We start from the raw sequence: 26,988 nt of genomic DNA on the forward strand, positions 1-26,988 counted from the left end.
TATTAACTGATTAGTTTTCACTTTACTTCTCTGAAAGCCTGGGATGGGTTCAGCTGAAATCATGGAGAAAAAACCAGAGTCAGGAAGACTATTCTATGGATATTGGAGGGCTGGGAAAAGATAGGAAACAGCAAAACCATGGATGGGTTAAATGTGATGTGTTCAATGTTCAGAGATGATGGGTTGATTGGGATTTGTTGCAAGATAGTATGCAGGAAGTAGAGCTAAAACAGGCCATAAAGGATGAAAGAATAACCGAGGACACTTTGCAATAGCCTGATCTGGAGTGACAAAAGCATACAGGCCATTACAGGGACAGGGCCAGTTGATTTTGTGGAACCCAAAGTAAAGATGTTGGCAACGGAGTGTGTAACAGATCAGATGCATAGCTTAAGGGTGAAGCTATAGAGTTAAGTTAATCTAAATTCCTCATCCTTTGTTTGTATTTTAACTATCATGTTTAAATAAATTGTGTTTTACTTAACGTTGCACTTCAACAGACACTTCACATTTGCCTTTGAAATAAAGAAAAAGTTCAGATCTAGGCTACCTTCATAAAATATTTTCAGGGGATATGGTCCGGTCGAAAACAAAAGAACTTTGAGTCTATGATTCAACCTGTAACAGTGGCAGGGGAGGGGAAGATATCAGTGGTGAAGGTGCAAGTGTAAGAGGCAGAGACCAAAGAAGATAGTTTTGGCCACCCCAACATTTAACTGGAACAGTTTGTGGCTTATTCTTGACTAAATATCAGGCAATCAATCGGACAACACAGCGGCAGTAAATGGATTATGTTTGAGTGGAAAAATAAGAGCTGAGTGCTGTTGGCATGTATTTTTAAACCTAACATTGTGCTTACAAATGATGCCTCCAAGGGGGAGTATTTGGCTGAGAAAGAGTAGAGACCTGATTTTAAAGTCCTGAGATATTCTTGGTTGAGTGCAATGACAAATGCAAAATTGCATGACATCATGGAGGCAGACCACAACTCATTTGCATTGTTGAGATTACTATTCATTTGAAGTAACAATTTAAACATCTAAAACCAAGGTGGAAGATAATGGTTGGGTTGAGCTTTTAAATGTCAATACTGCTAGAGTCACAGAGCTATACAGAGTAGAAGTAGACCCTTTGGTCTAACTCGTCTGTGCCAACCAGATATCCTAGATTAATCTAGTCCCATTTGCCAGCATTAGGTCGATATCCCTCTAAACCCTGCCCATTCATGTACCCATCCAGATGCCTTTTAAATGTTGTCATTGTACCAGCCTCCACCACTTCCTCTGGCAGCTCAATTCTGTTGGAATTTTCTGTTGCGTACTGGTAATAAATTTGTTCAAACAACTTTTGCAGAAGATTTTATCAATTGCATTGATCATCACAATAGGCCAGTATGTCAACAAGGAAGCATATAATGCATGTTTTCAAGATTCATGACCAGAACTGTCAAACCAGTGGGTCAACCACCACTACAGGATCCTAAGGAAATTTGTCGATCTGAAAGAGTCAGGCATTATGTGGAACGATTACTGAACTTTCTTGATAAAGCTAGTTGTGAAAATATGCTTCATTCCTTGAAACTAAAGGATACTGTTGCTTAATATAGCATTGATGAAAAGCTATTTTCTAACACAACATTAGCTTTGTCCTTGTTAATTTTATGTAGACATGATTGCTGGTTCTTCAATGAAATGGGCAAGATGTCCAGCCAAGGATCTTTGAAAACCAGCAATAAAGTAACAATTTCAACTTCTCTTCAATGGACCTTGTAATTATAGTGTTCAGAGCGTGTTAGAGACTGAATAATGAAGGAGATTTCCTTAAAGATTCACAGTGATATTCTAAAAATGAGAGATATGTTTATTTGCATGAGTAATCATCAACAGTTTTAACTAAAAGAGACCTTATTATGACTCCTGGTTAATTATCAGATGACTTCAGCCTGGTTGGGTTTGTGCCCAAATGTGTTAGGTCACCTGGAGGCAATGAATGTACAGAATATTGACTGCGTAGGAGGGGGCCCCATGGCAAAGTGGTAGTTTCCCTGTTTCTGAACCAAGAGACTTGGGTTCAAATCATACCTAGTCCTGAGGTGTGCAACAGCATCTCTGAACAATTTGATTACATAAAATAAATGACCAGCCGAAGGGCCTATTATGGCACAGTGGTACTGTCCATGCATTTGAGCTGGGTTCAAGTCTCACCTTCTCCGGGGGTATCGTCATAATGTGTCTGAATATGTTGATAAGAGAAAATATCTGGATATATTAGACTGATTTGTACTTAGGCACAGATGCAAGAAAAAATTTCCAAAGACCCTCAAATTGCTCTGTTTTCTCTTTAGTAATAATCAAACTAGTACAAAGTGTGAGCAAATTTCTGTTGCTGTGTCAGCTTGGTAGCATTTTTGTGTCCATCATAAACTGTATGTCTGTGAAGACTGAAACTCAAGAGTTGACTCTCATACAACACCATGGTACTGCTGCTTTTCCTAAAGTATTATCCATTGACTGAAATGCTAAAATGAATCTTTCACTGTTTCAGATGGCTATTAAAGGAACACCATGCCTTTTTAAATCAAGCAAAGTTGTTTCAATGTCCTGGTTAACATTTCTCTTTCCACCAGTACCACTGGTGAAATGAAAATACAGAGCAGTCATTCATTTTATGATCATATGTGGGAAATGATTGTCTTGTCTGTCCATAGAACAACAGTCATAGAGCCATAGAGTCATACACTACAGAAGCAGACTCTTTGGTCCAATTCGTCCGTGCCAACCAGATATCCTAAATTAATCTGTTCTCATTTGCTAGCATCTGGCCCATATCCCTCTAAACCCTTGCTATTCATATACCCATCCAGATGCCTTTTTAATGTTGTAATTGCACCAGTCTCCACCACTTCTTCTGGCAGTTCATTCCATACATGCACCACCCTCTGCGAGGAAATTTTGCTTTTCCGGTCCCTTTTAAAATCTTGCCCTCTCATCTTAAATCTATGTCCTCTAGTTTTGGACTCTGCCTCCCCAGGGAAAAGGCCTTGTCTATTCACCATATCCATGCCCCTCATAATTTTATAAACCTCTGTCAGGTCACCTCTCACCCTCCGACATTCCAGGGAAAATAGCCCTACCCTGTTCGGCCTCTCCATGGCGGCTCAAACCCTCCAATCGCGGCAACATCCTTGTAACTCTTTTCTGAACCCTTTCAACTTTTGCAAGATCCTTCCTGTAACAGGGAGATCAGAATTGCATGCAGTATTCCAAAAGTGGCCTAACCAGTGTCCTGTACCACCACAACTTGACCTCCCAACTCCTACACTCAATATGCGAACCAATAAGGGCAATCTGCCAAACACCTCCTTCACTCAATATGCGAACCAATAAGGGCAATCTGCCAAACACCTCCTTCACTCAATATGCTAACCAATAAGGGCAATCATGCCAAACACCTCCTTCACTATCCTACCTACCTGGGACTCCACTTCCAAGGAATTATGAACTGCACACCAAGATTTCTTTATTCAGCAACACTCCGCAGGACCTTACCATTAGTGTATTTCCAAAATTAATTTATCGTATGAAGCACTTTGAAATGTTCTAGCGTCCTAAAGTTCTGTATAATTGAAATATGGTAATGTTCAGTGAGGTTTTTAGATTAGATTAGATTCCCTACAGTGTGGGAACAGGCCCTTCAGCCCAACAAGTCCACATTGCCCCTTGGAGCGTCCCAGCCAGACCCATCCCCCTATAACCCCACGCAAACCTGAACACTACGGGCAATGTAGCACGGCCAGTCCACCTAGCCTGCACATCTTTTGGACTGTGGGAGGAAACCAGAGCACCCGGAGGAAGACACAGGGAGAATGTACAAACTCCGCACAGACAGTCGCCCGAGGCTGGAATTGAATCCAGGTCCCTGGCGCTCTGAGGCTACAGTGCTAACCACTGAGCCACCGTGCCGCCCACACAAACAAACTGCACAAATAGTTTACATATCCCTTTAGCCTTAAATCTTTGTTAAATGTGTCTTTGTTAAAATGAATTTCCTAACTGAGCTCTCATGTACAGAAATATCTGGTCAGAGTGAATAACGGAAAATTGAATAGTTTACAAGAATGTAGGAAGCAAGAGTAGGCCATTCAGCCTTTTCTGCCATTCAGAGGGTTCAAGGCTGATCTGTATCTTAACTCCATTCACCCACCTTTTGATCCATATGTGTTTTTCTCATTCATCTGTGGGATGTGGACATAGTTTGCTGGCCAAAGTTTATTGTCCATCCCTAATTGCCCTAGAGAAGGTGGTGGTGAGCTGCCTTCTTGAACTGTTGCAGTCCACCTGCTGTGTGAGTACCCACAATGCCCTTAGGGAGGGAATTTCAGGATTTTGACCGAGGTGACAGTAAAGGAACGGCGATATGTTTCCAAGTTAGGATGGTGAGTGGCTCGGAGGGAAACTTGGAAGTGGTGGTATTCCCATATATCTGCTGCCCTTGTCCTTCTAAATGGGAAGTGATGGTGGGTTTGGAAGGTGCTCGGTGAGGATCTTTGTTGAATTTCTGCAGTGCACCTTGTCGACAACAATCACAACTGCTACTGAGCTCTGGTGATAGACGGAGCGGATGCTTTTACATCCTTGATCATGAAACTCCTTTGATTTTAGTCCAGGGTTATTAATGGAGTTAACAGCTTCTACTTTTTGAGTGCTGGAGTTTCACAGATCATCATCCTTTGTGTGAAAAGATTTTTCCTAGCTTCACTTCTGAATGGCCTGTTTCTGAATTTAAGGATCTGCCTCCTTGCCTGGCTTTGAATTATCACTTGTGCTTTGCCTGTCTGGTGTGTCAATATTTACTGTCCTGGGCAGAATGTGTTAGATGTGCAGCTAACTCCCTGGCTAAATGATGTGATGTGCAAATAAAACAAGGTGATGTGTGGATGAGGAATACAGTGCCTGGAAATGTGGTGGAGGCAGATTGAGTTGAGAAATGATTGTTAAAGAATATATGCAAGTTGTAAAATTATATTTAGAGTAGCATAGCTTTGAGCAAACTCATGCAACACATAATTAGAATGGACCCAATTTGAAAAGTTAGCATTAGCACTGGCATGACGAGCTGATTGGGCTCTTTCTGTTCTGTAATTTCCAAGATTCTATATTGCTGTTATGGATGCACTTAAGCCCATTTATTATTGCTAATTTTTTTGGGTAACAAACTTTCAAAACAGTATTCTGAAGTCTAGACGTAGTTTGACATTCGGGGAATTGTCATGAAGTTGCATATATTCCGCATTAAACCTGGGAACTTCATTACGGCCCAAGGTAGGAGGGTCTTGCTATTTGGATGCTACGACTCATGTAGAGATCCCCCCACAGCAGTGGCTGCTCCTTCAGATCTTGGCAAGTATTGGGGGAAACAGTTAAACAGGTTAAAGAATTTAGAAAGAAATAGCCAAAGGTCTCTAAAGGAGTACAAATTAAAGGAGGTAAATTCAGTATCGGATCAGGTCTAGAAAGAGAAATAGAGGGGGAATGAGAGACAGACTCACAGTTTTACGGCACAGGAACAGACCCTTTGGTCCAACTCTTCCGTGCCGACCAGATATCCCATATTAATCGGGTCCCGTTTTCCAGCGTTTGGCCCAAATCCCTCTCAACCCTTCCTATTCATCTACCCATCCAGATGCCTTTTAAATGCTGTAATTGTACCAGCCTCCACCACTTCTTCTAGCAGCTCATTCCATACACTTACCCTTGTCTGCGTGAAAAAGGTGTCCCTTGGGTTCCTTTTAAATTTTTCCCTCTCGTCTTAAACCTATGCCTTCTTGTTTTGGACTCCACCACCATAAGGAAAAGACTTTGGCAATTCACCCTATCCATGCCTGTCATGACTTTATAAACCACTATAAGGTCACCCCTCAGCCTCTGACGCTCCAGGGAAAATATCCCCAGCTCATTCAGCCTCTCCCTACAGCTCAAACCTTCTAATCGCTGAAACATCCTTGTAAATCTTTTCTGCACCCTTTCAAATTTAACAACATATTTCCTATAACAAGGAGACCAGAAAAAGTAAGAGTTGAATTTTAAAAATTCTGACATTGTAAAAATCTCTGAAAATCATTCACATCCTGAAAGAATGAAGCTCCACATTTATAATTTGTAGACTCAGACATTGACACGTGCTGCCCCCATCTTGTAAATGCATAAATAGTTGCAGCAACAGCTTATTTATAGGGAAGAAAAAATGCAAAAATTGCTTACTTCGTTTCCTGCCTTCAGATACCTCTTGGAGTTGACAAGTAAAAAGCAGGACAATTTCTGGCATGATTACCTCACACAGCATGCATTCCCTCTGGATAATATGTTTTGTTGAGTGTTAATTTGTGTGTTTGTAATTTATGATTTAGTCATCAGCTGCTATTAGCATCATGCAACACAGAGTCTCCTGCAATTACTTCTCTTTCCAGCCCTGCAATATTACCATAATATTATGATTATTTGGACATTGGTGTGCCAGCCATAAAATTCTAGAAAATAGCACCAGACGAGAGTTTTAGGTGAGATTCCATGGTACGTGAACTTTTGACTTTGGTATCTTAAAGCAGGTATTTTCAATGATATCGATATTGAAGGCTAGCTGAAATATTTCTTGAATTTAAACAGACCAGGTGACTCTTACAAATCAACAATTCATCACCAATTAGTTTTCGCTTTGGTGATGAGTGCAATGGGGTTGGTCCCTGATTTATGAATCCTGTTACTTACAAATGCAATCCTGTGCAGGAGTGTACTAATAATTTTAAAGATCCAAATACTCCCTCATACTTATGAACGACAATTTTACATTGTCCAGCATTGTGTTCCGTCTTGCAAATGGATTGAAGTTCAGAGTACATTTTCAACCCAGGGACTGCCTGTTCTGAATAGTACAGCTCTGCCCTAGTAACAGAAAAATGTGCTGTGTTACATGGTTATGTAATTTGCGTCTTTTATAAACCATCTAACTTAATGTGATGACTATATCAATAAAGATCCACTCATAAAGGTTAAATTTTATATTCAATGTTTTGCCTGTGTTAGGATTCTGGCTGATGGCCATATTGGGCAAGTCGGATACCAGAACAAACCTGGCTTCATAGGTCATATATTTAACTTTTGCAGTTGTTTAATGTGATGGTTTATCACAAACCTGTTCAGACAAGGCTGTAGATGTTCTTCAAACACAGGTCATAAATTCGTCATATGAAATAAAACAAACAAACGCTTATAGATATAAAGGTCATGAAAACAAAGTATCAACTTATTTCACAATTTACAGAGACTGAGTCCCAGAGATTTAGCACTCCAATTTTAGCTTTTTAAATGTTTACTAACTGACACTTTCCAGTTCTCTTTTTGCCGTTGGAATATAGATAATTTTATGATTTCTTTCAAACCTGGCTAGTGTGAACCTTTCACGGTTCTGATAGTCTGAACATCTGTGGTCTAACAACTTGAGCATTTATATCCAAATGTTCTTTTCTTGGGAGCTCCGTACAACAGAAACCATTCTGCTAAGATGACTGGCTTCCATGATTTGAATTGGAAAAACTTGGTTTCCCTGCTACCTTCCGAATTGGGCTCCTGATTCTACCGAACTAAAAGCTTGAAACTTCTCTTCTGGTCAAAAGTAAATTTCATGTCCTGATGTGTTTACTCTACATTGGCATAAACCCAGCAGTGTATACGTTTTATCCATTAACACCCAGGTGCTCTTCCAGGCACGTTTTGTCTTCTTAGAACTGATGCACTTGGATTACTGACTTTTTGACCTGTTTATTAAAAGAAAACTTCACAGAATTGAACACAATCCTCCTACCTTCCTTAAAATCCAAATCCCAAAAATGAAAATATGCATTCCATCATATGCTTTTCCAAACTGTGCACTTATATGTTGCTTAAATTAGAACTCCAGCGTGTACTCAGGACAGAGAATAATCAACGTTGGATCATCTTTGAAAGCAACAGCCCAAGATAACAGAGTAAGGTGCATCAGAAGTACGCTCTGTCAGGCTTCAAAACATTTGGAGCCTTCTTATGTTAGGATAACGCGCAGTTGCACATGGAAGTGCACTTTATTCACAGTAGGACAGTAAAAAAAGCATGAGTGTTTCTGGGACCTTAGAGCTAGCTTCATCGTTATTTAAGGGCTGGCATTGGAGACTTGGTCAGAACCAAGTTGGATGGGTGCCATTGTTAAAGATGACTTGGTATAATTACACATGTAGTCATTTTGGAATGTTGAAAGGAAAGTTTACTAGCCATAGATTTTTAGCAGATAATGAGTCTTTGAAGTTAAAGATTGTAGCCAAAATAGATATGGAATTATTCCACATTATAACTCCACAATGGTTGCTGTGCAGCTTCTGACTTTGTGCCATTCTGAAGTACAGCTAAACAATAGCACTGGGTTTTTATGGATCTGCTCCCAATCTCTGCATAAAGGAAGTCAGCCTGCATAACTATCTACTATTCATTTGCATGGCCTGACTGCCCTACTTGCTATCATCTAAATGACACATTTTCATGAAGTCTAGAACTACCCACTTCTGTGTTACAGTCTAGAATGGCAGTCTTGCCTGATTATAATAGAGATCTTGACATGTGAGGCCTCAATATGTTAAATAGTCAACAACTTTTCCCCAGGGTAGGGGAGTCTAAAACTAGGGGGGGGCTAGTTTAGCTACAGCTTTAGATTGAGAGGGGAGAGATACAAATGGATCCAGAGGGACATTTCTTTTTTGTACAGGGGGTAGTGAGTGGCTGGAATGGGCTGCCAGAGGTGGTGGTGAAAGTGAGTACAATGTTGTAATTGAAGAAATATTTAAACAGGTGTGTAGATGGGAAAGGTATGGAGGGAAAAGGGCCAAACACTGGTAAATAGAATTAGGTTAAATTGTGAAAACTGGGCAGTATGGGCAATTTGGGGCAAAGGGCCTGTTTCTGTGCTGCAGACCTCTACGACACTGAAATATTCAGCTATTTGTTCACATTTTTGAGAAAGTTCAAGTTTGATGTCACTTTGTATGTTAACAAAGCTATTTTACTTTTGTTACAGCAGTACCTCAGGACTGGTCAGACCATGCTCTTTGGTGGGCAAAGAAAAAGTGCTGGCTTCTGAAGACACATTGGACTCTGGACAAATATGGAATCCAGGCTGATGCTAAATTGTTGTACACTACACAACATAAATCATTAAAATTGCAGCTACCCAATATGAAGACAGTCAGGTTAAAAGTTAGTTTCTCATCTGTGGTCTTCAGGGCAGTTATTGATATCTGCAAGACTCTGAGTAAGTAGATAATTTTGTTTAATATTCTAAATTCCATAATTAAGAATTAATGATGTAGTAACTATTGAAGCATGGTATCTAACGAGTGCTTCAAACCTCCATTTCATTTGCGTCACCCTTCAGACCGTGTTAGTTTTTTTTGCTTCATGTTACAGCTGGTGCAGAGAGTACAGTGAAGTCCCTGGGACCATGTGAAGTTTAGGTCCAATGTCTCCTCAAACAGCGAGAATTAAAGATAGACGAAGAAATAGGAGGAATGACCGAGAAGGTGATAGGTTAATTATAGCCATGTTCAATAGGAAAGTGAAATTGGGTTAAGAGTAATTGAGCTCACAATGATGGCAATGAGAAGTAACAAAAAAATGTAAGAAAAGAAATTAAAACTTGAATTTACTATTTGTGGGATGAGACCCTTTACCTCCACTAGGTTTCTTTCTCTGCCTCTTAAAGTTTGAAAGGGTTGCGGCAACCACGTCACCAGTGGCCTTAAATATCTGTGGAGGGATTTGTTTGTATTTATAGCACAAGTCCAGTATTTTGGTGATGTTCATGGGTAGTTTGACATGAGCTCAGGTTTTTGCGAGGCTAAGGATCCAAATGATCCAGAGGATCATGCCACATCATTTCCTTGCTACAAATTTCTGGAAGGTGCTGTGAACTTGAGATCATTTTTCCAGCGATTTCTGTACCTTTTAGCTTTTTCGTAAATTGAAACAGTCTTAGGAGACCCATTGTTAACTGCTGCAAAATGTGCTGAGTGTTATTTTAAACAAACTGTTTCCATGAATGTACTTAGCAAATATACTCAAGTTTGTGATCTATTTCACCAGAAATGACATATAGTGAAATTCCAACTCTTTGATTCTGTAATTGTATTGACAGCAATAATCTTTATTTTGTATATAGGAAATAGATGCAGTCAGCTAATGATATGCCTAAAGGGCAACAATGCAGTGATTTATTTACATCTCATTAGGAGATTGTTGCCGTTCCAAAACTCTTTGATTTATTGAATAATCCACGCAAAGCAGTCTTCAGTTCTGCAAATTTTCAGTGCCCTCCTGTCCAGTAAATGCTTTATCCTTCATAGATTACAGAATACCAATTCCAAATGAAAACACATATATCAGCTGTATTAGTTCTCCACAAGTGATTGCTTCTACAGATAATCTGTTCAAAGCTGTAGAAAAATGACTTAGCAAAAGCTTATTGAGCACAACTTGTCCACTGTTTCTGATGACGTGTACTTCCCACCCTCTACAGGATTGTCTTCTGTAGGCAAATCATATTTTCAGCAGAAAAATCCATGGAGCTTTCTTGCAATAACCTGATTAGTGCTTCAGAACTTCAGATAATTATTTGACAGTCCATTTCCCAGGTTCAATTCCAGGAATGTGTTGAAGTAATTATGCAGCCATTTAGGATGGATATTGTATTTGAATGTGCTAGCTGTTCTTAGGGTTTGCACTTTGTCCTTTTTTGCAGCACCCATGCATCATATTTTCATCATCGTTGCCTTCATCCAATTTCCCACTGGTTTTGACTGCATTCTGCTTTTTGCATTCTGTCCCAATGTTTCTCACTAGCCATTGCAATTGAGTTTGCACAAGCCTAAGTAATACCACAAGCAGAAGAAAATGCTTCTTCCCATCTGAAAAACGTTTACAACCCTCCATTATGTTTTCTTGGGAAAATTCCCCTGTTTCAGGAGAAATAAGTTCAGTTTATTCCTCCCAGACTTATTCGTTTCATGTCATGCTCAGTGCCTGCCCCTGTCACTACTCATTTTAAAAGTGGAGTGCGTGTCTTCTCTAATCTAACCCATCTGCTTGATCCTGCACACGTACTGAGAGTCCATAAATTCAAGATGGCCGAGGGATCGGTAATGTTTGACTTCTGATTGTGGAGTTTGGCTGCTTGTGGGCTCATGCAATGGGTGGGTTCTGCCGCATCCACACAGCGTCATCAATGCCTTTCCAGCTTGGTAGCTCAGTCACGTTTTCTTTTTGGTTTTGGTTGCTCTGGGCCCTCCGTCTGATATCCTCCTGCTGGAGGCCATGTGTCTCCGTCTCCGCTCCACCTCGGGCAGCCAGGTCAGAAAACAAGCCAGAACCCAGTCAGTCGACTCGGAGTCAGGATCCATCAGTCAGTGCCTGGTGCCAGAGAAGCCTACGGGACCAGCTCAGCATTGACCGTCTCCAGCTCGGAAGCAGCAGACATGGAAGTGATGGTGCCGGTGGCAACAGGAAAGATGCACATAGCCAGGATCATGGGAACAATGTCAGACAGAGGTGATGGGAAGAGAAGAGACAGTGAAGTCTACTGAGAAGGAGAGATGAACTTTTGAAGCTGCTTCAGTTTTAGCAATATAAATGTAATATTAATCTATTGGGTATTTCACCATTTCTACAGTTTATTGAGTAATTTATTCTGTAATCCAAGATGGCATCAGAACGTGGTACCTAAGCACAAGTGACAATATTACATAAATTAATAAATCCACATCTATAAGAGTGGTTGAAACATGTCACTGAGGGATTTCTAAAGCTATGACAGCATATATTTTTTTCTGCTGATAGGTACTCCCTCAGAATGCCCATTATCTTCATGAGAGGAGAAATGCAGAATGGTGTGAGCTGTGATACAGTTTTCTCAGTCTTTTTCCCCTAGTTTTTTTGAAAGAAAGCAAGGGAAATCACTGTGTGTTGTTTTTATTTAACCATTTCGTGGGATGTCGGCATCACCAACTGGGCCAGCGTTTACTGCCCGTCCCTAGTTGCCCCTTGGGAAAGTGGTGGTTCAAGAAGACAGTTCACCAATGTGCTGTGGGTTGACCCACAATGCTATCAGGGAGGGAATTCCAGGATTTTGACTGAGCGACAATGAAGGAACGACGATATATTTCCAAGTCAGGATGGTGAGTGGCTTGGAGGGGAACTTGAAGGTGATGATGATCCCATATGTCTGCTGCCCTTGTCTTTCTAGATGGAAGTGGTTGTGTGCTTGGAAGGTGTTGACTGGGGATCTTTGGTGAATTTATGCAGTATATCTTGTAGATAACACACACTGCTACTGAGTTTTGGTGTTGGAGGGATTGAATGTTTGTGGATGCTGTGCAAATTTAGAGGGTTCATTTGGGAAAGTTAGCCTGGGCTTCAAATAAGAATCGTTTGAGTTTCACCCAGATCTACACAGTAAAATAATCGACCTCCCATGTATGTTGAAGGAGAGACTCTAGAACCTATTCATCACTTCCTGTACTTCCACCTTATGAAGAAAGGATCCAACGCCATATCTTGTACAAGCTACAGCAGTGAGAGTTTGACAAAAAGAAACCCATGAGTCAGCAAAAGCCCGAGTGTACAAGGTGACTATTGGCATCACACCCTTGTACTGCAATGGTACCTGGATTATATATTAGCAATACACAAGAACGCTGGATAAATTCTACCAGCAGTACCTCCATTACAATATCTAGTTTCAGTAAGAGGGCCATTGAATGAATTGTAATGTCTTTCCTGAAGTTAGCTCCACAACCATTTAGGAAAACCTCTTGCAAAATTGTCTATGATGGACGTGATATTCCATCCAATGGCTAAAAAGCATCTGCCTCATTAAATTCTATGTTCTCAACTCTTAAGTGGCCTTTATTCCAGGACAAAGAAAACAGTGCACATACATTTGGAGGCTCTTGCTGCATGACAGCTTTGACATTAATGACTCAAAGTGGTTTGTTGTCGGTTGCTTAAAATGCTTTGAAACCAAAGGCAGAGAAGAAAGGAAAGGGAAGAAAATGCTACAGTTGAGATCCCACTACCTCTTGGGACACCTTGGCCCAAAGAATTGAGGTTTGCGAATTAGTCTAATTGTCCTGCAAGGAACCATGGCAGAAACCCATGACTCTGGGTAGCTGCCATTCTTGAGTCACAGACAGTCCAATGATGACCTACATGATCCTGAAATAGCCAATTTCCCAATGGTGGTTTGCAATTCAGCCGTGCATAAGTGGCACATAGATTTTTTTCTTTATTCATTCATGGGATGAAGGAGTCACTGGTTAGGCCAGCATTTATTGCCCAGAGGGCAGTTATGAGTCAGCCACTTTGCTGTGGGCCTGGAGTCACATGTAGGCCAGACCAGATAAGGATGGCAGTTTCCCATCCCCACAGGACATTAGTGAACCAGATGGGTTTTTCCCAACGATCAGCAATGGATTTGTGGTCATGATTATACTTCCAGTTCCAGTTATTTATTGAATTCATATTTCACCATCTGCTGTGGCAGGATTCGAACCCAGGTCCCCAGAACATTACCTGTGTCTCTGGATTAAAGTTCAGCAATAACATGACTAGGCCATTGCCTCCCCAGTTTTTTGAATCAACCTGTTCAGAGATGTTGTGACACACTTCTTGAGCTCATTGGATTTGAAGTCATGGAAGTCACTGCCGCTGGGTCAAAATCCTTGAATTCCCTCCCTAAGGGAACTGTAAGCTTACGTACAGTACATAGACTGCAGTGGTTCAAAAAGGCAACTCACCACCACCTTCTTAAGGGCAACTAGGACAGGCAATAAATACTGGCCCAGCCAGAGACACTTGCATCCTGCAAATGAATATTTAAAAAAAAATCAGCCCAGATCACATGAAGTTATTAGCAATGAAGGATCTACATTGTGAAGGAACAGAAGCCTTTGCAGACCAACTGCTGTACAGCATGTCTGTCATGCACAAAGAGAGTGACGAAGAAAACTGATTGTGAAAGTATGCTGAATGACAGCAGCCAGCAGCAAGACACGAAGTTGTCAACTAAGACCAAATGTGTATAAGATGTACCTCACCAGAATGGGTAAACAATTACAGGATCATGGGATTAAATTCATGGGATGTGACTACAATTTTATTGCCCATCCTGAATTGCTCCTTGAGTACCATGTCCTTTTCAGACAGCAGTCAAGCATTAACTGCATTACCTGTGTGTCTGAAGACAGATATCCTTGACAATATTAGTGAACCGGATGAATTTTTACAGCAATCAACAAAGGTTACATGATCGGAGCTGGAGGAACACAGCAGGTCAGGCAGCATCAGAGCAGTAGTTTCGGGTTTACATCCTTCAGTCCTGTTTTCATGTCTGTACACTTATTGAATTAACATGCCTGTGTACAGCAAGCATATCTAGTTGAGATTTATTTCCTTTGGAAAAAGTGAAATATTGTGTCATGCATTGCAGATATATGATTTAACTTAAAGGAACAGGTGGCACAGTAGTTAGCGTCTGTCCTCGCGTTGCTAGGGACCCGAGTTCAATTTCAGCCCTGGGTGACTATGTGTAGAGTTTGCACGTTCTTTTTAGATCCTAATAATATCATAAAATGAAAACCAATTCCCCTTATCTCAAAATGTTCCCTAGTTCACTTGATCCTTAAAGATACACTGTACAGACAAAAACACAGGCTTTTTCCCAGCACTAGGTCACCTCATAGTCAATGAGCTGTTCTAAATGTCAATTCTGAAGTCATTAACTGAGGGAAGAAATGATAGATAGCTACTTAAATATGCTCCAGTCTGCAAAATCCAGGCAACAGGATATTTTTCTAGACTGAAAGTTATATAGCACAGACCATTTTTGATTGATTAAAAATAATTATAGTTACACAGCTGAAATGTCAAGTAACAAATAATGACCTGAACCTGAAGTCAGACGGTATGGCATTTTGCCATGCGTTCTTTGACTGCCCTTCCAATTATGGTCCAGGTAAATTGCAACCACATACATCATCGTCCTTGGTATCATTTAAAATATTCTTACTTATCAACTAAAGAATGTAAAAGACAATTGATGTCATCCCACCCCCTGCCTCATCCCATGTCCATTCCTCCCCCTCATCGCTGCCTCCTTGACCTGACATAACCAGTCCATTTTCTTTCTCACCTATCTGCCTCATTCTTCACAACCAGCTACCTCCATCCACCTACGACCATCCCACTATGACCTTCCCCCAGCCCCATCCCTTCCCACTATTTATCTCCGAGCTCCCTTCCCCTTCCCCAGTTCTGATGAAGGGTATAAACCTGAAGTGTCGACTTTCCTGCTCTTCTGATGCTGCCTGACCAGCTGTGCTCCTCCAGCTCCACACTGTGTTGACTCTGACTCCAACATCTGCAGCTCTTGCAAGATCTCCTTAAATCAGAGATGAGGCATCTGTTTTTCTCAGAGACTCTGAGTCTTTGGAACTTTACCCCAAAACATGATAAACGCAGACTCCTTGTATGTTATTCATTCAGAGACTGAAAGTTCAAGTTAAACAAGAGGATGAGAAGATTTGAAGGTGGAGGTGAAAGGTCATCAGGGTAAGCAAAATTGTGGATTTAAAGTCAAAATGAGATCAGCGATAATCTCATAGAATGGTTGGACAGGTATGTGTGGCCAAATGGACTATACCTCCATATATGTCAGGGAAGATTAAAGTCAAGGAATTGAAAAATAAAGTACTGTAGCTCACCCTGAATTAATTTTAATTGCTATCCTGTTTAACACATTTTGCTTTCCAAACCTTTTTCTCCCTGTGCTTTATGCAATATCTAAAGGGAGGCAGCAAATTATCTGTTCCTTAAACCTAACTGATTTGTGGTAGCTAAGACAAATTCTGAGAAGTGTGCAGGAATATTAATCTGGATTGGTTCTTTTGTTGAAAGTCCCTTCACTCCTATCAGGGAGCACCTAGCTTTCATCTGACATATCCCAAGATCAAATTATGAGATTCGCATCTCTCCATTTTTTGGAGCATGCGAGAGTGAATTCTTTGTTCAGCTATACAATGTTGAACTGTGTTTTGGTTTGTGAGTTGTAATCTCAGAACTGATTGTAGCATGCAAACTAGTATCTTTTATCGCACACTGCTGTTCAATCCCAGTGCTACTATGCGATCGCGTGTTTTTTCCTATATAATATTCAGCGGTTTTATACATTCGTTGTTACCAGTTATGAATTCATGTAAGACTGTGTCACATTCCTGTTTATAGTTCTCATAAGAGAAAGGACATGTGATGACCTGTAGCTAGAATCAGACAGCTTTGTTGAAAGAATACCACATTGTTCATTTCAATCTTCCATTATTCAGCTGCGCAGTCAAATATGATCTAATGAATATTCAGTGAGCTCTATCATTTTTTGTGATATTTACAAAGTTGTTAACAGTACTTAGAAAATTAAATTATGAGATATTGCAAAATAATCCTAGCTTAACAACAAATTTTGTTGCTAAATCTGAAATTAACATGCCTGACTATGTTTTAGAGCAAAGCGACATTTCCCCCATGTCAATTTCTCCTATTAATTTGATTTGATTCTGATTTTATTGTCACGTGTACTCGAGTACAGGAGTGCAGTGAAAAGTGTATAATGTCGCTACACAAGGCACACATCTTAGGTACAAATACCTAGTTACAGAATCTTAAGAACAAAGTAGAAAAAAGAAAAGTTAAAAGTTAAACACTACAGTAACTATAGTATAACATAAAACGTATGAAATAAAGTTAGAAGTTACACATTGCAGACCTTCTTAATTTTCCATAGAAAATATAGAAATAAAGCTGAAAGTTCGAACATTACAGTCTTTCTTAAGCACTTAGCCATTTACGTGCTTATGTCAACAGTGTACAAAAACTCTGCTGGCTATTATTTCTAATTCACTTCTGTTGGAGCCTGGCTTAAATCATTTCTGTTCCTATACTTTTTGTTCATTTATTTTGTTTCTTACTGTGTGTGTTTTCACTGTCTTCTGATGGTGTTGTCTGCACAAGTAGAACATGAAATACTGGAAAGTGACGATACTGGTGTAAGAAGGCACTTTAGCATGCATGTCTTTTTAACTGATGGCAGAGTTTTAAAGAATTATTTTTATTCCAGGAGGGGGTCAAATTAATGATTTGTTTGGGATTGTAAAGCAGGAGGAGGAGGCTTTTATTGAATGGTGAATGCTGTCCATCTCTCTCTCAGGAGAAGGTGGTTTGAAACAGACACAGATAGATGTTGTTAATGATGCTTGCAGGATTCTTTGTGATTCTCCTGGCATTGTTGCTGTTTCCTCCTCTTTCAACTCCTTCGCTGGGGTTTCTACTGGCTATCCCTGCAGTTAGATGTCTTTTGCAACAAGCAAGTTCTCGAAACAATATCACAGACAGAGACAATATGGGAAACCTTGGCTGGGGAATAGAGAAAAGTACTCCAAAATGATTGTAGCAATGGAAATGTTGCTTTAAGATTCTTATTATGCAGTCCTAATTATAAAATGAGCCTGTTGGCTGCAGTGTGTTTCCCTGATCCTTCTAGATGCAGCCTTTCATAACAGAAAGATTCTGAAAGGTACTAAGAAGTGTAGGATCCAAGATGGTAGTAAAATTCTACACTAAGCCATGATGTGTCACATTTATTCAGTGATGATGGCTGCATACTATCTCATCGTCACCAGCAACATCTTCATCGGTCCCTCTGAAACAAAGTAGAGTGGTGTCTGCCAAACCCAGAGATTTTTATGTCCATTGGTGACTCTGCAGGCCAGTCCCGGATCTACAGGTCTTTGTGCAGCAATAGTGATTAATGGGAAGACTTTATCCATATTTCCCATGCTCCCTGTCTCTATAGACAACTATCACAGAGGAGGTATAGAGCAACATACATTGTGATAGCATAGACTTACAAAAATTGGACCACTTTGTCTTCGATAACACAAAATTTCAAAAGTTGACAAAGCTTTGTACAATAGAATATTAGCAGATAGGTAGCGAGTTTTGAGAAGATTTGTAGCTCAGGTTGAGGTTCTGGATGTGAGTTTGCTCGCTGAGCTGGAAGGTTAGTTTTCAGACGTTTCGTCACCATTCCAGGTAACATCATCAGTGAGCCTCCGATGAAGTGCTGGTGTTATGTCCCAGATGGTGTTATGTAGCAGATAGGGCATAAATCAGAAAATGTATCTTCACGTTAATAATCTATGGATTATTAGTTGAGCCATGATCAAATTAGCATGGGGTAGGTAAGTTTAGAGAATTGTGTGGCACAAAGGTTGATGTGGGAGAAATGGGTTTTGATTTTTGGGGCTATGGAAGGGTCACTGGATGTGAAACATTGAGACTGATTTCTCTCCACAGATGCTGCCAGACCTGCTGAGCTTTCCCGGCAATTTCTGTTTCTGTTTTTAACTTGTAGGGTGCTGGGAAGGTGGGTGTTCTGCTGTTGGGAGCAACCTCCTGTTGGGATCAACGTCCACCTGAATTATGCTGAGAACATGTTTCTGGTGAGATACATAATTAGGGTGGTAGAGAGTGCTTTAAACCAAGTAGTATAGGTGAGGAATTGAGTTAGAATGATTCATAAATTCTTGATCTCGTGGGGAATTAAGGGCTACGGGGAGAGTGCGGGTAGATGGAGTTGAAACGCCCATCAGCCATGATTAAATGGCGGAGTGGACTCGATGGGCCGAATGGCCTTACTTCCACTCCGATGTCCTATGGTCTTAAACGGAAAGGCAAAAACAACAAGGTTACAATAAGGGGAATGGTGATCAGAGTGTGCGTACTTAATTGTGCACTAATAGATAGGCTATAGGTTACAAAAATACTATATTAAAGGCTTTATACTTGAATACATGTAGCATTCATAAAATAACATATGAATTGAAGGTAGAAATAGAGATAAATAAGTTGATCTGATGGTCATTACAGAGACTGCTACAAGATGACAATGACTGGGACCTGAATATTCAAGAGTTCATGACATTTAGGAAGTGATGGAGATTCGTAAATTGTGGAGGGCTAGCTCTTTTAACTGAGGACAATGTTAGTACAATGGAGAATGATTACTTTACTTTAATTCTGGCGATTGGGATGTAGAATTAGTTTAAGCAGAGGTGAAAAATAGTAAAGGTAAGAAGTGGGTAAGAAATGGGACAAGATTAATTTAGTATATCTGGACGGCATGGACGATTTGGATCAGAGTCTGTTTCCATGCTGAATGACTGTATGACTCTAAGTCATTTGTACAAGTGGTTTATAGACCTCCTGAAAGCACCTATGAAAGATCCAGGAAGAAATAGTTCGAGCTTCTGAGAGAAGTGCAGTTTTGATAATGAGTGATTTTATTCTATGTAAAGATTGCATGAATCCGACTGACCAGGGTATTTTGAATGATGAGTTGGTAGTGTCTTTAGGACAATTTCTTAAGCTGCAAGTTTTAAAGCCAATGAGAGAACAGGCTGGACTGATATTGTGCAACGAGTCAGGATTAATTAATAACTTCATAGTATAGGTAACAGTGATCAGACAATGATTAAATTTTGCTTTCAGTTTAAGGGAGAAAAGAGTGGATTAAATTCTGGTATTTTAAACTTATATATGAGCAATTATGAGGTCATTGAAGGCAGACTCGACTGAAGTGAACTACAATACTAAGTTAAGCGAAAGCTCATCAAGGGTATACCAATATGCGATATTTATGGAGGTATTTCAAAATATCTCAGAAAAGATGCATTCCAGTATAAAGAAATACTGTAAAGAAAGGATACACCATCTGTGACCGACTAAGGAATTTAAAGATAGTATAAAGCTGAAAGAAAAAATACATAATTCCTCAAATTTGAGTGGCACATCAGATTGAATAGAATATAAAACTCAGTAACGAATGACCAAAAGATGAATAAAGAATGGGAAATTATAGTACAAGAGAAAGCTAGCTAGAAATATAAATGTAATATTCTCGTAGTAAAGATTGAAGGAAAAGAAGTTGGGACTGTCTGATTTTTTGACACTCCTGTCCCATCTGGGGTAATTGTCCAATGCTCAAATAATCGAGATTTGAGGAGCTGTGCATAGTGGGTCTCAAACTTCATTGAAGATTGATCAGCAGTTGGAAGCCTTGCAGCTAAGCGTTACCATTTATTATCTGCTGAAAGTCATTTTGCCTTTAGGAGGCAGATTAGTACCTGGAAAATGGGCGTTCTGTGGCCCATGGCATTTTATATGCATTACCATGGTTATGCAATCATTTCTTTTAAGCTAAGCAAACTTGCAAACATGTGAAATAGGAGCAGAAGTAGATCATTTGGCCACTCAAGCTTGCTGTACCATACAACAAGTTTATGGCTTATCTGTTTGAGTTTTAAATTCCATATTCGCATCTACCCCTAAAAGCCCTGCCTAATTTCTCTGCCTAACAAGATTCCATCCACCTCTGACTTAAAAATATTCAGTGACCCATCTCCCACCACCTTCTGAGGCAGGGAGTTTCAAAGATATACACCCTCCTGAGAGAAAATAAATCCTGTGGGATTAAGTATTTCATCTCCTTCATGCTCCTGTAATGGGTTTTGAGTACAGTTACTGTGACATTCTGGTAATGATTTATTTGTTTTATGTTCAAACTTTATCTTGCATGCGGTTCACATTCATCTCCAATAAGCAGCACCAAGTTCAGATAAACTCTCTTACATGCCTTACTTTCTCTCCCACTGTCAAAAAGTCCATTTGAGAACTAGCACAGCTTCAATAAATCTCACGCGCTGGATATCAACTGCACATTTTTGATAAACGTGCCAACAAATACTGCTCAGCTATTAAATGAATATTCAAAACCTGAAATGCATAATGAAGTCTGTGGCCACATCCGTGAACATCTAGATGGGGAACTTCCTTGGGGGTCCTCCCAATTGACCCCATACATTCAGGGGAAGATTGACAGAAACTCCAGATACAAAAACAAAGTTGCTGGAAAAGCTCAGCAGGTCTGGCAGCATCTGTGAAGGAGTTCTGGGGTAGGGTCACCGGACACAAAACGTTAACTCTGCTTTCCCCTTCGCAGATGTTGCCAGACCTGCTGAGCCTTTCCAGCAACTTTGTTTTTGTTCCTGATTTACAGCATCCACAGTTCTTTTGGTTTTTATTTAGAAACTCCAGATAGATGTGTTACAAGGACACCAAACAGTTGTGAAGCCAACAGTCAGTAAATGTAGAGCTGGAAAAGCACAGCAGGTCAGACAGCATCAGAGGAGCAGGAAAGTCAACGTTTTGAGCCAAAACCCTTCAGGACTGAAGCCAACAGCCTAGTCTGCAAACTTAAACGATGATGTTCCTTCTGCGGATAACTTTACGAAAATGTTGACAGGTGTACAAAGAAACTTGAGCTTTGCATTTCTACCATCTAAATGGTGTTTCACCTGCTTGATTATTTGTCCTTCGCTATGAATTATGAGAAGGAAATTATACCCCTCGAGAATGATGAAGTTTGCAGAAATTTGTATAATATTTGTTACGTACAACTGTATGGTTGTTTCAACATCATGTTATTGTATAGCACAATTTTGCAATTAGTTTAATATTTTGTTTTTGTTTGAGAGGATATTATCATGCTGCATAGCGATAATCCATACAGAGTACATGGTTTTTATAATGTCTCAACACGTCCACATTGGTGTTTATGCATAACACAAACTTCCTTCCACACTTTTACATCTAACTCGTTGATTCATATAGATACACCTTTTCTTTCTTCCTCTTATGTTTATCAACCTATTCGTAGAGTCATACTCTTCTGTCCAACTAGTCCATGCTGACCATAATTCCCAACTAAACCAGTCCCATCTGCCTGTGCTTGGCCCATCTCTCCAAACATTTCTTGTTCATGTACTTATCTAAATGTCTTAAATGTCACAACTATAACTGCATCCACCACTTTGTCTGGAAATTCATTCCAAACATAAACTACTCTCTGTGTAAAAAAAAAAAGTTGCCCCTCATGTCTTTTTTAAATCTTTCTCCTGTTACCTTAAAAATATTCCCGCAGTCTTGAAATCCCCCACCCTAGGGAAAAGACACCTGCCATCACTATACTGCTCCCATGATATTATAAGCCTCTATACGGTCATCCCTCAACCTCCTACGTTCCAGTGAAAAAAGTGCCAGCCTACCCAACCTCTCCTTATAACTCAAACCCTCCATTTCCAGCCACATCAAGGTATATGTCTCCTGAACCCCCTCTAGCATAATAATATCCTTCCTATAACGGGGCTATCAGAACTGGACATAGCACTCCACTCAATTTTCCACTCTGTCAGTTGTATATTTTCAAAAAGCTGGCACTCAGCGGAGGATTAACATATTCAGTTGTCCAAAACAAACATCATAGAATCACTCCGGTGTGGAAACAGGTCCTTTGGCGCAACAAGCCCACACTGATCCTCAGAGAATCCCACCCAGACCTGTTCCCCTAATCTAATCATGCCTGAAAACTGGGCTTAAATTTACTCTTACTCATTGGCTTAGGAAGGAGTACGAGAACCATACCTGTTTCCAGAGTTCAGCTTGCTGCCCTAGAATATCAGTGATAGGCTGACACAGATATTGGCCAAGATGTTAGCTAAGGGGTGTAGAGTGCAGGAAGGAAGGTGAGCTTCACTGTTGGGTTTCTGGCAGCTGCCTGTGAATTTTGAGTGAAACCAGGAGGAGCAGCTTTCCAAATCCCTTAGAATACTGATCCGAGCAAACTGACAGATTTTGGAGAGGGATACCTCAAGCGGTTGGTGGACCTCTTGTTTCTATAAAACAGGTCTGGAGACTGTGCTTAACATTCGAGTTTTAGACAATAATGTGTTGCATTGATATTTTTTAGAAACTAGTTTTAACTGTACACACTGAATTTAATTGTACTTTCAAATATTTTTAGATATTCGTAGGCCGGAGGAACTTTCCCTGTTGAGACCACGAAATAATATTTCAAAAAAAAGGAAAGAGAAGAACAGCAAGTGTGCTGTTGATGAAGATATTCTTGACTTGGACCAGGTGCCAGTTTCTCCAGGATCAATAGGTAATAGTTTCTTAAGGGAGGCCAAACCTACTAAAGTGTTGTAAAGAATTGGTTTACCTTTGAAAGATGTGTATATGCTGGAATGCTTTCTTTAGTATTGAAATTGCACTCTCAATATCTGTGTATTTTCTGTCCACAATACGCCTTACACAATATGCAATGAACTTTTTATGCCTCCCTTTGTGTAACCTATTTCTGATTAGAAAGTACTCTTAAAAGCTGAAATCGAAGATATGCTCCGTAAATATTGTCAGAAGTAATTCTTTATTTGTGCGGTATGCTGCATTTGCAAATGTTGCCCACAAAGATCCTTTCTTATTTGCCAAATAACCAAAAGACTTCTACCTCAAATCAGTTTTAAAGAAAAAAGCTTCTACTGGACCAACACACGTAACATGTTTTATAACCGGATGCGGAGGGAAAAATCGGCACCTCTCCTTTCAAACTCTGACAACTGGCCATTTGAATACAGAACCGGCTCATAGGTAGAAGACAAAGAATGGCAGTGAAGGGTTGCTTTTCAGACCGAAGGAATGGTTAGTAAGTTTGCAGATGACACTAAAATTGAGGGTGTAGTGGACAGTGAAGAAGGTTACCTCAGGGTACAACGGGACCTTGATCAGATGGGCAAACAGGCCGAGGAGTGGCAGATGGAGTTAAATTTAGACACATGTGAGGTGCTGCATTTTGGAAAGGCAAATCAGGGCAGGACTTATACACTTAATGGCAGATCTTGGGGAGTGTTGCTGAACAAAGAAACTTTGGAGCACAGGTTCATAGTTTCTTGAAAGTGGCGTTGCAGGTAGATAGAATAATGAAGAAGTCATTTGGTATGCTTGCCTTTATTGGACAGTGCATTTGGTATTAGTGTAGGGAGGTCAGTTTGATCAGCTCGAACCCTTTGAATGGTGGAAAAGACTGAATGACCTACTCTTGCTTCCTATATTCTTACAAGCAATTCAATTTTCTGATATTCACTCTTGTCCCGACATTTCTGTACATGTGAGCTCTGAGCTAGGAAATTCATTTTAAGTTAGCTGCATTTATCAAATATTTAAGGCAAAGGGATGTATCAACTATGTGTGCAACCTTGTTGAACATTACCATATTTATATAGAACTTTAGGACACTTGAACATTTCAAAGTGCTTCACATGGGAAATTAATGTTGGAAATACGCTAATGATGATGTCCTGGGGAGTGTTACTAAACAAACAGATCTTGGAGTGCATGTTCCTTGGAAGTGGAGTCACGGGTAGATAGGATAGTGAAGAAGGTGTTTGGTATGTTTGCCTTTATTGGTTAGTGCATTAAGTACAGGAGTTGGTAGGTCATGTTCTGGCTTTGCAAGACATTGTTAGGCCAGTTTTGGAATATTGCATGCAATTCTGGTCTCCCTGCTACAGGAAGGATGATGTGAAACTTCAAAAGGTTCAGAAAAGATTTACAAGAATGTTGTCAGGGTTGGAGGGTTTGATCTATAGGGAGAAGCTGAATGGGCTGGGGCTCTTTTCCATGGAGCTTTGGAGACTGAGGGGTAATCTTAAACAGGTTTATAAAATCATGAGGGGCATGGCTGGGGTAAATAGACAGTCTTTTCCCTAGGGTGCGGGAGTCCAAAACTAGAAGACATAGGTTTAAGGTAAGAGAGGAAAGACTTAAAAGACACCTAAGAGGCAACTTTTCCACGCAGAGGGTGGTGTGTGTATGGAATGAACTGGCAGAGGAAGTGGTGGAGGCTGGTACAATTACAACATTTAAAAGGCATCAAGAAGGGTACATGAATAGGAAGGGTTTAGAGGGATATGATCCAAATGCTGGCAAATGGGACTAGATTAATTTAGGATATCTGCTAGTCGTTGACAAATTGGACCAAAGGGTCTGTTTCTGTGCTGCACATCTCTATGATTCCATCTTGGTTGGTCACAACAAGTATTTTTATTTCATTTCAGCAGGCAGCTGTTACACTTTTTATTGAAATGTGATTTACTAGGAGATGAAGGAATCAATTACCAGGGTCATCTCAGGTGAAAGAAAGAAAGAAGAATTTTATCACCTACCAACATAGAGGAGAAAATAATAAAATTGCAACATCACACAAACACAAGCAATAATTTTTCGAGCGTGTGTCTGGTACAGACAAGGGAACTAAATGTTATGCAGTTAACCAGTCTTTGAATCCTTGAGGTGTTAGATTCTTAACAACAGTAATTTAATGCTTGAATTGTACCCTCAGCAATTCTAAAATATATCTTTATGTTCTCGGTGAATGGTTGTTTTCCTATTGTGCTTTTTCACTATGTGTTATATTCCAAGATGATGAGAGGAAGAAGCAGGGAGAGGGAGGATTCAAGCTCTTGCTGTCACAAATTATATGTTCTTCTCTCTGTTCTGCTGCTCAGAAGCATCTGCTGAAATGCAGTGTCTATTCTGGAGCCTAGCTTGATTGCCTTTCCAAGTTGGCTAACTGCTGGGTGAGCAAATCCTCCTCCCATATGTGCAGTTATCATACATGTGTATCAAACACGGGGTTTGAGTTTCTTGGTGCTGGCTAAGACATTTGGTTTTGATGTATTTGGATAAAATGCTCATTTCAGCACAGACAGTTTTGTTTGTACCCCAGGGCTGCGCCAGAGCTTGCCTCGATCTGTGGTCAGGTCCATATTTTTTTCCTCTTTTAAGAACTATTTTAGTCCACGAGAGGTCTCAAGTATAACTATGAGGTGCTGAACAGTAAAATTTGATAGCCCATATTTACCATTGTCATAGCACTTGATGCATCTGTAAGCTGAAGCCAACTCTTAGCAACCAATGATATAAAAGCGGACACCATCTCATTTTGTCTCTTCATAGTGGAATATTAAGAGATTTGGGACCAAACAGATTGGACTGTGAGTGAACAAGTTTGATCATTTCTTGCACACCCTCTCCCCCACCACAACACCACCACCAGCAGTGAAGGGTGTTTTCTTATATTCACTATTTCTAGTAAAAATGTATCATTTCTAAAATGGATTTTAATCAGCTGTTCAAGAAATAGCATTCAGTGGACATCTTGCCAGTGGCTTTATGATAGCACTAATACAGTGACCAAGTGAAATGTTTTTGTATAATGTCATTCCTGCTTTGTAGTTAGTTAATTATGGTGTAGCTAATTTTTATGAGTTCTTACAATGCACATCTGTCATTGGTCCAAATTAAAATAATGAACAAGTTTCTCCATCACTTTGTTCTTTTTTTGTTTCAGATTTTGAGCATCTGCAGAATTTTGTTTTCAGTTGATAACTCTTCTCATACACTTTCTTCTCACCTCTGCATTGTTAGCTTAGGAATCTACAAGAGTCCCATCTAAATATTGTCTCGGTTCTCATTATCCTTTCTTTGTCTTTCAAACTGACAATAAATACCAGAATAGAATCATTTAGTTGATCACCTGGTAATCATTGTCAATTTTTTTTTCAATCATCTGGGGATTTTGTGTGTCCCTTAAGTAATCTCCAGAAACAGGTCAAACAACTCACTTTGAAATAGTACCTGCAAGCTGGCCAAGAATTTGGATTGTTCCACCATGCCTCTGAGATGTTGATAGCCATTTGCTATAGAAAACTCGCTTTTTGAAAAATGATGATCATTTGGAGACAATTTTGTCTTAGATTGATAAAATAAGGTGGAGATTCTTATGAATTGGAATCAAACAGATTTCTGCTTTTCCACATCCCAATCCTGCTGAGTTACATGCCAGTCAGGTATGCGCTGCAGTACACTTGAAAACCTCAAATTTGAGGAGGATGACTAGGTGCAATTCCTT

General features: G+C 40.0%; 1 protein-coding gene across 2 annotated transcripts in view; it reads left to right on the forward strand.

The window, feature by feature from the left end:
• The window catches only part of fermt1 (FERM domain containing kindlin 1), a 77,063-nt gene that overhangs the window by 10,539 nt on the left and 39,536 nt on the right, over positions 1-26,988 (forward strand). The window contains exons 3-4 of one of the 2 annotated variants that reach the window (XM_048535427.2): positions 9,100-9,330; positions 23,041-23,181. In XM_048535427.2, coding sequence (XP_048391384.1) covers positions 9,100-9,330; positions 23,041-23,181 — 372 coding nt within the window. Of the gene's footprint in view, positions 1-9,096; positions 9,331-23,040; positions 23,182-26,988 lie in introns of both variants that reach the window. The other variant, XM_048535424.2, reaches the window with a different exon arrangement.

This window comes from Stegostoma tigrinum, chromosome 9, assembly GCF_030684315.1.
Source record: "Stegostoma tigrinum isolate sSteTig4 chromosome 9, sSteTig4.hap1, whole genome shotgun sequence".
Taxonomy (NCBI): domain Eukaryota; kingdom Metazoa; phylum Chordata; class Chondrichthyes; order Orectolobiformes; family Stegostomatidae; genus Stegostoma; species Stegostoma tigrinum.